At 40.7% G+C, this 17778-nt stretch overlaps 1 protein-coding gene across 1 annotated transcript in view; it reads left to right on the top strand.

The window, feature by feature from the left end:
* The first annotated feature begins 6861 nt into the window (after positions 1-6861).
* Positions 6862-17778, top strand: part of LOC113768668 — a 59949-nt gene continuing 49032 nt past the window's right edge. Inside the window, exon 1 of the mRNA XM_027313122.1 lies at positions 6862-7146. Coding sequence (XP_027168923.1) covers positions 6862-7146 — 285 coding nt within the window. The remainder of the gene's footprint in view (positions 7147-17778) is intronic.

Here is a 17778-nt window from a genome sequence, read left to right as displayed (position 1 = left end):
AAGTCTGGTTGTTGCTTGCTGCTTGGTGAATTGTTGGAAATTGCTATATTTGATTGAGACTTAAACTTGAGTTGTTGTTATTATTCACCATTAAAAAGGTGAGTGTATATTTTATCGCACTCGACCTAATTACTCTTGGAGTTATTAATTCTTTAACTGCCAATGTTAACTATGCATGACCATTGTTGGGTCCAAACTCCATCGACGGTCGGCGTATTCGAGCCTGCAACGGGCTTGATCGAGTAGGTCAATAGTTCTTGGATACCGTTTATTGATATATTCAAATATTACCCACCGAGGTGATCACCAAACACTGGAAGGAGGAGAATATTGGGTACTGTTTACTTGGGGAAGTGACATTGGAATACTGAAAAGAGTTAAGTGCTATGTCTGAAAATGGATGAGTGCCACTTCTAAAGTCCGTATCAGTACTGTATCTTTGATCTTAATTGTGCTATTTGTTAAGAATTGTTTTACGAATTATCTTGTTATTAATTGATCTGTTATTCCTATTATATTACTAAAAATGTGAAATTGTGTGTTTAAGGTTGCCTATTTTTTTAGAACCTCACTGGACGTAAACTCACCCTTTTAGTTTGTTTTCTTTAACATGGGTTAGAAACATAAAACTGGGGAATAGTGAGTTCGAGAGTTGAAGTCTTTGCTTAAGTAAATTGCCATCCTATTTGTACTTAGTGACTAGATTGAACAACTTATATTTTGATGCATTTGGTTGTACATATAAGTATGGATGATTTTGGAATGTTGGATAGTTTGTAATCTTTAATTGTGGTATTTTAATACTTACTTTGGAGTTAATGTTGTTGATTGGAAGACTCTGAGTGAGTCTGGCGAGAGTTAGGCAAGCGATCCACAAAATCTTAGGGTACGCCTTAGGGCGAGGTAGGGTCATCACAGTTTTTTCTCTAAAAAAATGACCATGTGTAGGTCACGTGATAGATTTAGGGTAAAAAGTGGTCGAAAACCTAAGTTAGGACCAAAATTTACCAACTTGATATTGTGAAGGATGAAAAGTTACTATTTTAAAAGTAAGGGACGAAAAATTCATTTTACGAAATGTAAGGGACATTTTGAACGATTTTCCTTGTCAAATTTTTCGACACAATTTTAAACCTTCTACTTTTCACCTCATATATCTAATCAAAATCCAACGAAAATAGGAAATGAGAACAGAAAAAAATTTGCTTCATTAAAAATGTACAAATGGAACAAAAAACTATTTTGACAGCCATGCCTCTCATTCCCAAATAAAAAGAACAAAATGAAATAAATTTAAAACATGGGGCAAAGGAGCAAATAAAACAACTTCAAAACACAGAGTAGAACCTAGCAAAGCCAAATATACATCAACAACTTAGTGGTTGCATATGACACATTGAGAGTTTATTTTAATTAGCCTTTGGCTAAATGAAGCCAAATATTGTTTAATCCTATCAAAATAAAATAAGAAAAAACTATTTGATATAGATAAAGGCAAAATATTGATGGCAACACAAAGATTTTTTTTTTTGAGGAAGACAACACAAAGATTTGACGTTGAAGTTGCACAAATTAAGATATGTTCATATGTACCATATACCTAAAATTCATAGACACAGAAAAAAAAGAATAAGAAAAATCAAGATTGTTTGTGATACGAACGGCACCAACCGTGTGATGCAACCCGTACAGACAGGAAGGATCTAGAAGGCAGGATTCACGTTGGAGACGACAAACGCAGCGGATAACCTAAACTCGTTGATCACGTGGTCAACGAACCTCGGTATTTGGTAGATGACGCCACAATCTAGCGCGGTCCTAGATTGATAAGTCGATTGAATACCTAAGAATGAATCTAAGATATTCAATGGATGCTTCAACGAAGCTTTTGAGAGAACTCTCAATGTAATTTTTATTAATCATCAAAAGATGAATGTAACATCCGATTTGAGGCTATTTATAGCTGTGACTAAGACCTAATTAAACTGGAAAAATAACAAGGGAGGTTCGACCACCCCCTTGGGCCTTCACTTGGCCGAAACTAGCCCAACTAACTAGAGACCGTAAGCTTCGGGGGCGTTGCCCCCGAACCCCCACCGGGGGCTACGCTGCGTGGGGACTAACTATGGGGCCCACATGGCCTAGCCCATTGACTCAAGGACTAACAACGACGAAGGTCCAGACCACAAGCTAGTTGGACCTCTTATTACACTATACTAAACTAATAATGGGCCATGGGCCCTTAGCCAAGTCTTGGTCAGCTAATCCTTATAGATGGTCGAAAGTAGAATAACATCTCTCGCTTCGTTGAGGCCCTCAGTGGCCTTTGGCTCTCCACTGGACTCTCGGGCCGCACGAACCAATGTTTGTAATGTAACATCCAACCTCTTCGCGCGAGCTCGTGTTATAGGCCCCAGTGGCACCTTCACTTGCTCCACTTGGATGGCTCTCCCGACCTCCTCATCAGTTTGCTTAGAGGAAATTTGGCAGAGGATTGGGCGATATTGACATAATTATCGGCAGTTTCATGTATTGACATAGAAACTCATTAAATTGAATTTTCTACAGCACTTCTTGTTTCAACTCTTTGTAGGTCTTACCTTTGCGATGGATCATACATCTTTTTTGTAGAGAAAGATTAGTTTTCAAAAACCACTTCATATTTTTGGAACAGTATAAATTTTTTAAAATTTGAAAAGATACTTAAAAATTTCAAAATATCTCAAAAGCATTCATTTACTAGTATTCTTGTTAGTTCCATAATCTTTATCAATGTTGACAATATGAGAACCCAAATTTTTTTTTATTTTCTAGGCTTTATTTTATTTAATTGCATGCCTTTTCTATATTTTCTTTATTAGAAAAATTTTCTAGATAACTTTTATGAGTAAATATAGTTTTTAAATCATTTTTCTAGTATAAGTTAGTTCATGAGGAATTAGGAGTGCATACCGGACGTGGGACCCACTAGTGCGGTAAGTGCGATAAAATTCGGCCCATTAGGTTAAGTTTTGTATACAGGGATTAAGTTAATAGGAGTTAAGAGGTAATTAGAGGTTACCTAGATGGATTAGTATTGGAGAGACAAGATGATAAGTTTAAGCTTAAAAGGTGCTAGGTGTCACTTTCTTATTGGAGCTTGGACTTTGACCATCTCACAACCTTTACCAAATAACCAAAAATTGACCCAAAAATCATCTTCATTTCAAGAATTTTGGCCGAATCTCTTAGGGAGAGAAAAGAAGAAAGCCTTCAACTTATTTCTTTCCAATCTTGCTCAATCTTGTGATCCAACCATAGAATCCCAAATTTACTCCATAAAAATCCTTTTCTAGGTAGGATATTAGAAGTTGGTGGAGTTGTGTTGGAAGAAAGAGACCTAAGCTACTACCTTTCTTGAGGTATCAAGGTATGGTGTGTAAACCTTCATTGTTGTTTCTAATAATGGCTTATTGATGACTTGTGGTAGCTAAAAATGTTGTTTTGTGGAAGATTTGGTGATTTTAAGTGGAGTTTGTAAAATTTCTGATTTTATTCATGATTTTTCTGATTTTATATGATAAGTGATGGTTGGCCATGGATGATGGCTTGGTATGGTCTAAGGTGGTGCTTTGGTGTGTTAATTGTAGTTATTTGCGGAAAATTTCTGCTTTGTGCGGCAAATTTCAGATTTAGGGTTTTGAATTGGGGCTTTTCTAGGGTTATTATGGAACTCTTGAATTGGCTTTGTTTAAAAGGTATTGTAACCCTAATAAGGTGTATTGAATGGCACAGGACTTGTACTTGTAGTTGTGGTTGTGTTGGTTGAAAATGAAGGATGAATTGTAGGATGGAAATCTGAAATTTTAAGGGGAAATGCTGTCCAAATTTTTGGTCCATATGATTTCTTGCAATTGGGTTGCTTAGAGTGTTAGTTAGTGACTTTGGGGTTATCTAAACTTTTAGCACCAAGTGTTTTTGTATTACTTTCAAGTTATTTTGGCTTTACGTTAGTGATATGTGGTTTGGGTTATGACTCGTATTCGAGTCTCATTGTGTTTTCTTGAATGTTTAAGGGCGTGCCGGTGACTCAAGGCGCTCGTTGGGTTGAAATTTGTGAAAACATTCTTTGTTGATTGGTGAGTATACTACTCACATGATTGTTACTTCATGGCTTTGCTATACTTGAAATCTATGATTTGAATGCTTGTGTATACTGCTAAGATTGGTTGAGACGAGGGTGTACTTTATCACTCTCGCACTCTATGGCTTATATGACTGTTTACGGTATCAATTGAATGTCTCTTGAATATATTTCATTTGGTGTCGTTTGGACGTGTATCCAACGACTTTTACTGTTGACTTTGTGCTCAACTCCATCGGTGGTCGATTGACTTGAGCCAGCAAGGGCATGGTCGAGGAGATTGACAAGTCATGGGGACTGTTTCTATGGAATCATTGGGTATGAGACTCTTGATTCCGGTATACTCGAGTATTACCATTTTCAAGTGGTTGGAGTTCGGGCCCGGTAAGGGTATATGAGGTGGAATGAAATTGGAGAAAGTGGAGTCTACGGTATTGGTTACTTCTTAGGCATTGATGGAGGGTCAACGGGGTGAGATCAAGTACGGCAAACGAGGAAAAGGGCTCTTGAGAGCCGTCCGTATCCTTTTAAAAAATCTTTATTAAATTGTGGTGTTAGTTGACTTACTTATTGAATGTATTGGGATTGAGTGGCTTGGTCCTTATATGAACTTCGTTACGTGGGTGATGGTATCTCATTGGGCAAAAACTCACTCTATTGCCTTTATTTTCCTTTATTTTCCTTACAGGGAGATGAATACCTTTTGGGAAACTGTGATTTTGAAGCCGAGTTGAGCTAGATTAATATTCTTTTGTATAGCTCCTCGATGGTTGGAAAACCTTAAGTGTATTTTGATTCAACCTTTCCTTTTGAGTTGTAAATTGGCAACTATACGTGTATAAACGTGTTTGGTAATGCTCATGTGTTATTTTGGTTTGTAAAGGTTCAATTTCAAGGGTTATATGATTTGTTAGTAATCGGTTAGGTTTCGGACAGGATCGGATTTTGAATGACAAAAGAAAAATTTTTGGCGGGAAAGGCACAGGGGAATCCGGCCAGATCTTGGCCGGATTGCTGGCTGGATTGTCTTGGAAATTTTTGAATCCGAGCAGTTGGTCACTGCCTCCAATCCGGCCAAGAATCCGGCCGGATTGTGACGTGGCCGGCACTATTCATGTACTGCTCCGATTTCCTATTTTTCGTTTCGCGAATTTTGAATCGTTTGAGCGCGCTAATATCTTCTGGAACATTTTCGATTATATATAACCGTCTTAGTAGTCCTGGCGAGAGTTGGGCAGGCAGTCCGCTAACCCCTTTGGTACGCCTTAGGGGAAGATGGGGTTGTCACAGATGGTATCAGAGTCTAGGTTAGGAATGACTTAGGCAAGTGTGAATTTTGTTCCTTAGGACCTGTGAGGGAAGTGTTAAGGTACCGTTAAGTGTGATTATGCTTACGTTGTCTAAGATATGAACCCTTTTGCTATTCTTGTAGGCCATGGCTGGAGCAAGTGGAGAGGGCGGGGGTGAACCGCCTCAGCGACGCCCTCGCGTTATCGACTATCAAGAAAGGCCGGGAGGTCCGATCCGGCTTTGGTATACCGCAAGTCGGGCTTGTCATTGTAACCGTTGCCGGAACCACTTCTACGTCGATCATGTGGTTGTGGCGGTGCTAGGCGAATGGAGGAGGCTTAGACGAGCCGTCGCTAGGGATCACGTGGAGATGCTTAAGCTGAGAGGCGTCCTGAGGATGCAAACGGACCGGATAGGGAAGCTCCGAGAGGATATAGCTATGGAGCAAGAACGAACTAATGCTCTTAAAGAGCAGTTGCAGGAGGTCAACCATCGTCTGACTAATGTCGTCCGGGAGGTTAGAGACCGTTCCGGCGGCATTATTAATGAGTGCGAGGCGCTAATCCAAGGTGTGATTGGCACCAACGCGCAAGTGGAGGCTCCTAGTGACAATACACCTGGAGAAGGGAGTACCCCTAGTTCTAGGCAAGGGGGAGAGTCCGTGGCTTCCGTAGGGAACTAGGCTAGAACTCTTTTGAACTACTTTTGATTCCATGGGGACAGTAGATCAGGGAAAGAACCTTTAGCTAGCCGTTTTTGTACGTTTGGACTAGCTTTGTATATATAACTTTTGATGACGTCGTTAACTCATGGAATTTCTTTGTTTGTATTCACCTGACTGTTAATGTGTGACTTGTTTGACACTGTTGTGTGATATATATATGTTCTGATTGTGAATATCTTTGGCTCCTTACTTACGTATACCGTTACCTTTAATGTTCTATTTACGTTTTACCCTAGATCGACTAAACTCCATGGAAGGCACCCGTAGTGGGCGTGGTCGTGATCGCGGAGTTAGGCAACCCACGACTGAAGGGGGTACTAGGGGAACCACGTCCGAACCGAACCCTGAACTTAGGGTTGATCCGAATGTGCAAGTGGCCGCAGCCATTCATTGAATGACCGACTTTTTGGCTCATGTGGTGGAGCAACAAGGTCCAAACCCTAATCCCAACCCTGGAAACCCTAGTAACCACGTGGAAAGCGAAGACAGGGCCCTCGAAAGGTTTCAGAAGTTTTCCCCACCGAAGTTTATTGGGGGGCCCGATCCGGATGTAGCCGAAAGATGGCTAGAAAAGATGGTAGACATCTTTGATGCCCTACACCATACGGAAGAGAGGCAGGTGACTTTTCCTGTCTTCCAACTGGAAGGGGCAGCCCGTTCCTGGTGGAACGTAATAAGACAGAAATGGGACCGAGAACAAACGCCCAGGACATGGGTGAACTTCATGAGGGAGTTCAACGGCAAATTCTTTCCTCCTCTAGTTCAAGAACGGAAGGAAGACGAATTTATCCGGCTTCGCCAAGGGACCCAGATTGTCGCCGAGTACGAGAGCCAATTTACGACACTATCCAAATTTGCACCTGAACTCATCATGACCGAACAACGAAGAATAAGGCGCTTTGTCCAGGGCCTGAACATGGAGATCCAGAAGGATCTAGCTGTAGCCCAGATTAACGCCTTCAGTGATGCAGTGGAGATGGCTCAACAAGTAGAGAATGCACGGCTACAAGTAAGAAACTTCCAGGCTAAAAAGCGAGGATTTCCTGGAAGCGGTTCGGGGCAGGGGGATAAGAGTACCCCTCCCAAGTTTGGACGGGGAACTGGAAGAGGAAGGATGCCGGGAACGTCACGAGGTGGCCAAATTGGGAGAGGCCAAAGAGGAGGTTTCCAAAGAGACTCGGCTTCTGTGTCTCGCGGACCCTGCGGGTATTGCGGGAAGCCAAACCACGCGGAGGACAATTGCTGGAAGAAGGAGGGAAAGTGTTTGCGCTGCGGAAGTGTAGACCACCAGCTTGCCACTTGTCCGGTTCTATCACGAGATGGAAGGGGAAGCCAGCAATCGACGAGGACCAATTCCGAACCGGCTAAGGTGGAAGGGACCAAACCCAAGGTAGCGGCTCGAGTGTATTCACTGGAGCCACAACAGGTCCCCGATTCTTCTGAAGTTGTGAAAGGTACGATTCCTGTATTCCACCGATTTGCGAAAGTCTTAGTAGATCCCGGTGCTACTCATTCATTTCTTAACCCCAATTTTATGTGCGGAATAGATATAAAACCTGCTAGTTTACCCTATGACCTGGAAGTTAGTACTCCTACAGGGGATCATCGATTGCGAAGTTTGGGTAGGAGAGAGAAAGTTAGGGGATTTGATAAGCCTGTCCATTAAGGGGTATGACGTAATTTTAGGCATGAACTAGTTAGTCAGGTATAATGCTCAACTTGATTGTAAGAAGAAGGTAGTAGAATTCCGCATTCCTGGGGAGACGACCTTAAGGTTAGATATAAGGGGTAGGTTAGTCTCATCTGCCTTTATCTCGGGTATTCGGGCTAGAAAATTGCTAAGTAAAGGGGCGCAAGAGTTCTTAGCCTTTCTAATCAATACCCCCACAGATAAATTGAAGGTAGAGGATGTGCACGTAGACGTATTTTCTGATGAGTTAGTAGCCCTACCTCCGGAGAGAGAGATAGAATTCAAAATTGATCTGTTACCGGGAACGTCACCTATCTTTAAAACCCCGTATCGGATGGCACTTGCTGAGCTTAAGGAGCTGAAATTTCAGTTACAAGATCTTTTGGAGTGGGGGTTCATTCGAGAGAGTGGGTCTCCTTGGGGAGCCCCTGTGTTGTTTGTAAAGAAAAAGGATGGGGGTTTGCGGATGTGTATAGACTATCGGGGGCTGAATAATGTAACGGTTAAAAATAAATATCCACTGCCCCATATTGATGAGTTGTTTGACCAGTTGCAATGAGCAGTGGTCTTTTCGAAATTAGATCTTCGACAGGGGTATTACCAATTGTCAATTAGGAAGGAGGACATACCAAAAACTGCTTTCAATTCTAGATATGGGCATTTTGAATTCGCAGTCATGCCTTTTGGACTAACCAATGCCCCTGCCTCCTTCATGGATTTAATGCATAGGGTTTTTAAGCCCTACGTGGATCGATTTGTAGTTGTCTTTATTGATGACATTCTGGTCTACTCAAAGACTCGGGAGGAGCATGAGCAGCATTTAAGAATCGTTTTGCAAACCCTAAGAGAGCATCAGTTGTACGCCAAGTTTAGTAAGTGCGAGTTTTGGCTGGAGAAAATTTCTTTCTTAGGGCATGTAATTTTCCAAGAGGGCATCACTGTTGACCCGGTGAAAGTAGAGGCCGTGGATGATTGGAAGAGGCCAGAAAACTCCACGGAGATTCGTAGTTTTCTAGGGTTGGCTGGGTACTATAGGTGTTTTATTATGGACTTTTCCAAGCTTGCCGGTCCTTTAACCGACCTGACAAAGAAAAATGGTCATTTCATGTGGGATGCTAGATGTGAAGCAGGTTTTCGAGAGTTAAAGAAAAGATTAACCATGGCACCGATTCTAGCTTTGCCTTACGGAATAGACGGTTTTACCGTTTATACTGACGCTTCGCGGGAAGGTCTGGGGTGTGTGCTAATGCAAAACCAGAATGTGATATCTTTTGCCTCTAGGAAATTGAAACCCCACGAGCGGAACTACCCAACCCACGACCTGGAGTTAGCTGCAGTTGTTTTCGCTCTGAAAAAGTGGAGACACTATCTATACGGAGTAACTTTCGAAGTTTACTCGGACCATAAGAGCCTTAGATACCTTTTCTCGCAAAAAGAATTGAATATGAGGCAGCGACGGTGGATGGAATTTCTGGAGGACTACGACTGCACCATTAACTTCCATCCAGGAAAAACTAATGTGGTGTCCAACGCCTTAAGTCGAAAGGCTCAAGTTGCGGGATTAATGGTAAAGGAGTGGGGCCTATTAGAATCGGTTAGTGAATGGAATCCTTGTCTTGGAGGTCAAAAGGTGATTTTTAATAACGTGAGAGTGACCTCCACCTTTCTGGAGTGAATTAAAGAGGCTCAAAAAAAGGACGTAATGGTACTGAAATAGGGTGAAAATGCGGATAAAGGAGAATCATCTGATTTCAATTGGGGTCCTGAGGGAGTTTTGAGATACTGAAACCAAATAGTGGTGCCCAACAAGGAAGAATTGAAGAATGAAATCTTGGAGGGAGCTCATCGGTCGAAGTATACAATTCATCCGGGAAATAACAAAATGTACCAGGACTTAAAAAGGGTGTATTGGTGGGACAGTATGAAGAAGGAAATTGCCCGATACGTTCAGACTTGTCTTGTCTGCCAACAAGTTAAGGCGAAACATCAAAAACCATCTGGATTGTTACAACCTCTTGAGATACCCGAATGGAAGTGGGAAAACATTACAATGGACTTCGTTTTAGGTTTGCCGCGAACGCAACGAGAACACGATGCCGTTTGGGTAATCGTCGATCGGTTAACCAAATCGGCCCATTTCTTGCCGATAAACATGAAGTATTCGATGGATAAATTGGCTCGGTTGTATATGGATGAGATTGTAAAATTGCACGGAGTTCCTGTGAGCATCGTTTCGGATAGAGACCCTCGTTTTGTATCTAGGTTTTGGCAGAAATTTCAAGAGACCTTGGGGACGAAACTCAATCTTAGTACAACTTATCATCGCCAGACGGATGGGGACAGTCGGAGCGAACCATTCAAACCCTTGAAGATATGTTACGGACTTGCATTTTAGATTTCGGGGGTAGTTGGGGCCAACATATGACATTAGTGGAGTTTGCTTACAATAATAGTTACCACTCGTCGATCCAAATGGCACCGTACGAAGCGCTTTACGGAAGGAAGTGCCGATCACCAATCTACTGGGATGAAGTAGGAGAAAAGAGGATTTTGGATCCAGCAACCGTCCCGTGGATGGAGGATGCACGAGAAAAAGTCAAGTTGATACGACAAAGACTTCAAACAGCTCAAAGCCGACAAAAGAGCTACGCGGACAATCGAAGAAAGGATCTGGAGTTCGAAATTGGGGACCGTGTTTTTCTTAAGGTCACACCGTTACGAAGTGTCACGGCGGGTAGGGGAAAGAAACTTCAACCGAGGTTCGTTGGACCTTTCAAAATTGTCCAGAGAATTGGGAAAGTAGCGTATCGACTTGAACTACCATCAAGTCTGTCCAGGATTCACGACGTCTTCCACGTCTCGATACTTAAGAAGTATTATCCTGACCCGTCTCACATCTTACAACCAGAGGAAATTGAGATAGATGAGTCACTCACCTACGAAGAGACACCTGTACAGTTGCTTGACCGAAAGGTTAAGGAGCTGAGAAACAAACAAATTCCTTTGGTAAAGATCTTGTTGAGAAACCATGGGATAGAAGAGGCTACCTGGGAGGTGGAAGAAGAAATGCAAAAGAAATACCCTGAATTGTTTGTGAATTAAGGTGAGAAATTTCAAGAACAAAATTCTTTTAAGGGGGAGAGAGTGTGAGAACCCGAAAATTTTCTTATTTTCTAGGCTTTATTTTATTTAATTGCATGCCTTTTCTATATTTTCTTTATTAGAAAAATTTTCTAGATAATTTTTATGAGTAAATATAGTTTTTAAATCATTTTTCTAGTATAAGTTAGTTCATGAGGAATTAGGAGTGCATACCGGACGTGGGACCCACTAGTGCGGTAAGTGCGATAAAATTTGGCCCATTAGGTTAAGTTTTGTATACAGGGATTAAGTTACTAGGTGTTAAGAGGTAATTAGAGGTTACCTAGATGGATTAGTATTGGAGAGACAAGATGATAAGTTTAAGCTTAAAAGGTGCTAGGTGTCACTTTCTTATTGGAGCTTGGACTTTGACCATCTTACCACCTTTACTAAATAACCAAAAATTGACCCAAAAATCATCTTCATTTCAAGCATCTTGGCCGAATCTCTTAGGGAGAGAAAAGAAGAAAGCCTTCAACTTATTTCTTTCCAATCTTGCTCAATCTTGTGATCCAACATAGAATCCCAAATTTACTCCATAAAAATCCTTTGCTAGGTAGGATATTAGAAGTTGGTGGAGTTGTGTTGGAAGAAAGAGACCTAAGCTACTACCTTTCTTGAGGTATCAAGGTATGGTGTGTAAAACTTCATTGTTGTTTCTAATAATGGCTTATTGATGACTTGTGGTAGCTAAAAATGTTGTTTTGTGGAAGATTTGGTGATTGTAAGTGGAGTTTGTAAAATTTCTGATTTTATATGATAAGTGATGGTTGGCCATGGATGATGGCTTGGTATGGTCTAAAGTGGTGCTTTGGTGTGTTAATTGTAGTTATTTGCGGAAAATTTCCGCTTTGTGCGACAAATTTCAGATTTAGGGTTTTGAATTGGGGCTTTTCTAGGGTTATTATGGAACTCTTGAATTGACTTTGTTTAAAAGGTATTGTAACCCTAATAAGGTGTATTGAATGGCACAGGACTTGTACTTGTAGTTGTGGTTGTGTTGGTTGAAAATTAAAAATGAATTGTAGGATGGAAATCTGAAATTTTAAGGGGAAATGCTGTCCAAATTTTAGGTCCATATGATTTCTTGGAATTGGGTTGCTTAGAGTGTTAGTTAGTGACTTTGGGGTTATCTAAACCTTTAGCACCAAGCGTTTTCGTATTACTTTCAAGTTATTTTGGCTTTACATTAGTGGTGTGTGGTTTGGGTTATGACTCGTATTCGAGTCTCATTGTGTTTTCTTGAATATTTTAGGGCATGCTGATGACTCAAGGCGCTCGTTGGGTGGAAATTTGTGAAAACACTCTTTGTTGATTGGTGAGTGTACTACTCATGTGACAACCCTACTTTCCCCTAAGGCGTACCAAAGCGGTCAGCAGACAGCCCGCCCAACTCTCGCCAGGACTTACGAGGCAGTTAAATACGTTCCGGAAGGTAATAGCGCGCTCAAACGAAACAAAACCATGAAATGAAAACGGAATATCGGAGCCGCACATGAACCGTGCCAATCACATTTATACATGTAAGGTTCCCCACTTACAACTCAAAAGATAGTATTAAAACAAAATACATTTAGGTTCCCAACCATCAAGGAGATATACAAAAGTATATTCAACTAGCTCAACTTGGCTTCAAATTCACAGTTTCCAAAGGTATTCACATCCTTGTAAGGAAAACAAAGGCAATGGAGTGTGTTTTCGCCCAATGAGGTACACTCATGCAAATCAATAAAGTTCACATAAGCACAAAGTTGCTCAGTCCAAACATTCAACAAGTAATCCGAACTAACATTACATTTAAATTCAATAAAAGGATACGGGCGGCTCTCAAGAGCCCTTTTCCCTCGCTTGCCGTACTTGATCTCGCCTCGTTGACCCTCCGTCAACGCTTAAGGAGTAACCAATACCGTAGACTCCACTTTCACCGATTCCTTCCACCTCACATACCCCTACCGGGCCCGAACTCCATTCAGTGTACAATGGTAATACTCGAGTATACCGGAATCAAGGGTCTCATACCCAATGATTCCATAGAAACAGTCCCCACGGCTTATCAATCTCCTCGATCATGCCCTTGCTGGCTCGAGTCAACGACCGCCAATGGGGTTGTGCTCAAAATAAACAGTAAGAGTCGTTGGATACACATCCAAACGACACCAGTTCAAGTACATTCAAAGACATTCAATTGATACTGTAACAGTCACATAAGCCATTGAGTGTAAGAGTGATAAAGTACACCCTTAACTCAACCAAGCTCATAAGTACACACAAGCATTCAAGCCATAGATTTCAAGTATAGCGAAGCCATGAAGTAACAAGTATGTGAGTAATACACTCACCAATCAAGCAAGGAAAAGATTTCACAGATTGCGGTCCAACGAGCGCCTAGCGTCACCGGCACGCCCTAAAACATACAAGTAAACACAATGAGACTCTAATACGAGTCATAAACCGAATCTACATACTACTATAGTTAGACCATATAGAACGTATAAGTGCAAAAATCAAACTAGGGCATGTGCGGAAATGAAGTTTAGGTTGGAAAGCAAAAGGCAGATTTGATGTTGCTGAGCGGAATGAACACAACTGAAGCTACACTTATCGGATTAAAGTGAAACTTACACCGTTTCGAAGCTAAGAAAAAGGGCTACAGCTTTACTGAAGACCACTCAGTCCAGTTCGTAGTGTAGCTAGGTCAAAATTTCAATGTACCAAACCAGAACCGCATAAACAGGTTAGCAAACCGTATTCTGGTTAAATGACTATAACTCAGGCTACCGAAATCTAATTGAGACGTTTCCAAGGGTGTTGGAAAGATAAGACACAGTACTACAACTTTTGTGTTTTGACCAAAGGTTAAATCAGTACGTATCCAGCTAAACAGACACGGCCAGATCGGGTGAAATGTCAACCCTGTTCACCGAACTCTACCTACGGCAGTCCGGGTATTTCTGTCTTTTCTCAGGCTACCGAGCTCAGATTGGGTTGAAAGTTTACAGGAAACTATAAAAAATTATTTCCTACAACTTTTATGTTTTAACCTAAGGCTAATTCGGCCTTCTTCCTATCCAAACAGTACCAGGTAGAATGGGGCTAATTGAAACCCTAATCTGGAATTTTCCGCACAAAGTGGAAATTTTCTGCAATTAGGTACAATTTACGCACTATGGCTTCATTCTAGACTATCCCAAGCCATCATCCATGGGCACACAATACTAAACATATAAAAACAGAAAAAATCAAGAATAAATATAAAATTCACCAATCTCAACCAAAAGTCATGAAATAACACCTAAAACCATCTCTTTTACTCACACAAGCCACTAATTTAACATTACTAAGAACAAAAGAGAGATTCCTTAATTACTCACCTTGCAACTCAAGAAAGGAACCAACTTAACACCTCTTGCTTCCAAACCACTTCACAATCAAACCCACTACTACTCAATTAAAGGTTTTTATGGAGAAATTGGAAGTTTAAACGGTTGATTTGCTAGATTGAGCAAGATTGAGGCAAGAAAGTTGAGAGCTTTTCCCTTTCTTTTTCTTCTTGAGAGGCCGGCCAAAGGAGTGAAGAAAATGAAGCTTTCTTGGTCAATTTTTGTTTAATTGGTAAAGTGGTGAATAGTGGTCAAAATCAAGATCAACTCACCAAGTGACACTTGTCACTCTCATTAAATGCAAAGCTATCCTTTTGTCTCTCCCACACTAATCCATTTGGTAACCTCTAATTATCTCTTAACACCCGGTAAAATAAACCCGGTATACAAAACTTAACCTAACTGGCCGAATTTTACCGAACTTTCTGTACTAGCGGGTCCCACGTCCGATATACGCTCTTAATTTCTCAAAGACTAACCGATACTAGAAAAATAATTTAAAAACTATATTTACTCATAAAAATTATCTAGAAAATTTTTCTAATAAAGAAAATACAGAAAAGCATGCACTTAAATAGAATAAAAAACTAGAAAATGAGAAAATTTACGGGTTCTCACAACTCACATGATTGTTACTTCATGGCTTTTCTATACTTGAAATCTATGATTTGAATGCTTGTGTATACTGCTAAGATTGGTTACTTTATCACTCTCGCACTCTATGGCTTATATGACTGTTTACGGTATCAATTGAATGTCTCTTGAATATATTTCAATTGGTGTCGTTTGGACGTGTATCCAACGACTTTTACTGTTGACTTTGAGCTCAACTCCATCGGCGGTCGATTGACTCGAGCCAGCAAGGGCATGGTCGAGAAGATTGACAAGCCATGGGGACTGTTTCTATGGAATCATTGGGTATGAGACTCTTGATTCCGGTATACTCGAGTATTACCATTTTGAACTGGTTGGAGTTCGGGCCCGGTAAGGGTATGTAAGGTGGAAGGAAATTGGAGAAAGTGGAGTCTACGGTATTAGTTACTTCTTAGGCGTTGACGAAGGGTCAACGGGGCGAGATCAAGTACGGCAAGCAAGGAAAAGGACTCTTGAGAGCCGTCCGTATCCTTTTAAAAAATCTTTATTAAATTGTGGTATTAGTTGACTTACTTATTGAATGTATTGGGATTGAGCGGCTTGGTCCTTATATGAACTTCGTTACGTGGGTGATGGTAGCTCATTGGGCGAAAGCTCACTCTATTGCCTTTGTTTTCCTTACAGGGAGATGAATACCTTTTGGGAAACTGTGATTTTGAAGCCAAGTTGAGCTAGATTAATATTCTTTTGTATAGCTCCTCGATGGTTGGAAAACCTTAAGTGTATTTTGATTCAACCTTTCCTTTTGAGTTGTAAATTGGCAACTATACGTGTATAAACATGTTTGGTAATGTTCATGTGTTATTTTGGTTTGTAAAGGTTCAATTTCAAGGGTTATATGATTTGTTGGTAATCGGTTGGGTTTCGGACAAGATCGGATTTTGAACGACAAAAGAAAAATTTTTGGCGGGAAAGACACAAGGGAATCCGGCCGAGAATCTGGCCAGATCTTGGCCGGATTGATGGCCTGGTTGTCTTGGAAATTTTTAAATCCGGGCAGTTGGTCATTTCCTCCAATCCGGCCAGATTCCGGCCAGATTGTGACGTGGTCGGCACTATTCATGTACGGCTCCAATTTTCCATTTTTCGTAATCGTTTAAGCGCGCTAATATTTTCCGGAACGTTTTCGATTGTATATAACTGTCTTAGTAGTCCTGGCGAGAGTTATGCAGGCAGTCCGCTAACCCCTTTGGTACGCCTTAGGGGAAGGTGGGGCTGTCACAGACAATAATTTGATTAATCTCAAGCTTTAAACTAAAAAGGCAAATTTATGAAAGTACTAGAGTATTTCTGTCTGTGCAAGGCACAGCCTATGTCCAATCTATTGTATAAAAACTATTGAAAAATTTGTTTCCACAACTTATGTCGATACAAATTGCTTGTAGTAGATTGTGTAAGGATCGAAGACAACCTAAGAGGGGGGTGAATTAGGTAAATTAAAAACTAACCAAGTTATGAAACACTTTTTGCTCAATATGAAATTTACCCTCTTTTCTAGATGACCACACAATGGAATAAATAATGAGAAAGCACAAATGCTCGTGAGTAGAAGAGATGAACAATTTATATTGCAAGGTAGTAAATGAAAGAGATAGAACAGCGAATCAAATTCCAAACTCCTCTTGAGTTTGAATATCACTTTATAGAGCAACTTTCTTCAAGTTGATCAATTATAGCCAATCTTTGTATACAAAGGAAGGATCATCTCCTCCTTACCCCAAGCCACACTTGGTCAAGTTAAGAAGTTTTACTATCACTCGGATAACCCTCACAGAGCTACACTATTGAAGTAATTTTCTCACATAAGAAAAGTTTATACAAAATCTACACAACTAAGAGTACAAATCTTCTTTGAAGAGAATTTTCTCACTAAAATTGCTCTAGATCTTTTGTAGTCTCAATGTACAAAAGTGTTTTGAAGTGGTTGACTTTGCTCTATTTATATGAGACCAAAAAGTTCTTCCATTAAAGCTTTCAACGAATAGAAAGCAGCTGAAAAGTCAACTAGCCGTTGGTAGTGTCGGACGTCCGGTAGTCTTGTTTCTTGCGTCCGACAGCAGGCAGAGAGCAAAAGAGATTTTCTTTAATTATTTCGAACGTCCGGTACCTTCAAAGTTTGCATCCGAAAGCAGATGGTAAAGTTTGAGAAATCTTCTTCAATTCTTTCGAACGTCCGATATCTCTAGTGCTCTGCGTCCGAAGTGTTTTGCAGTTTATCGGACGTTCGGTGCTTTAACATTTTGCGTCCGATCGAGGTCAGTGAGTTTAGAGGAAATGTTTTAATTCTCTCGGACGTCCGGTGATGGAGTTCTTCATGCGTCCGAAGTTGCTTAATGATTGTCGGACGTCCGATCCAGTCTTTACGAGCGTCCGACAGCTTCAGCAATCTTTGTCTTTTCTAAATGCGCTTAATTTTTGGATCTGATTTGCTCGATTGCTGAAAAGATTTTTGAAGAGAGAATTAGTAACATCCATTTGTTTTATAAACATCAAAAGTTAGGAACTCAGATTTACAATCTCCCCCTTTTTGATGATGACAAAACAATGGATGGAGAGAAAAAAATCATTGAGTCAAAACTCCCCCTTACTTAATGCATAATGTATCAAACAAAATTGTAAATGCCACTCCCCTTCAGAATAATTCCACCTCACACATATACCAGAAGACTTTAAAACTTCCTGGCATTCCATTTTCTTATCATCCTCATCCATTTTCCCCCCTTTTTCTCATCATTAGATGATTCAAACCCATTATCCATCGTCCAGAAACCCAACA

The sequence above is a fragment of the Coffea eugenioides genome, chromosome 1 (genome assembly GCF_003713205.1).
Source record: "Coffea eugenioides isolate CCC68of chromosome 1, Ceug_1.0, whole genome shotgun sequence".
In the NCBI taxonomy this organism is placed as follows: Eukaryota; Viridiplantae; Streptophyta; class Magnoliopsida; order Gentianales; family Rubiaceae; genus Coffea; species Coffea eugenioides.
This window is presented reverse-complemented; position numbering and strand designations above follow the sequence as displayed.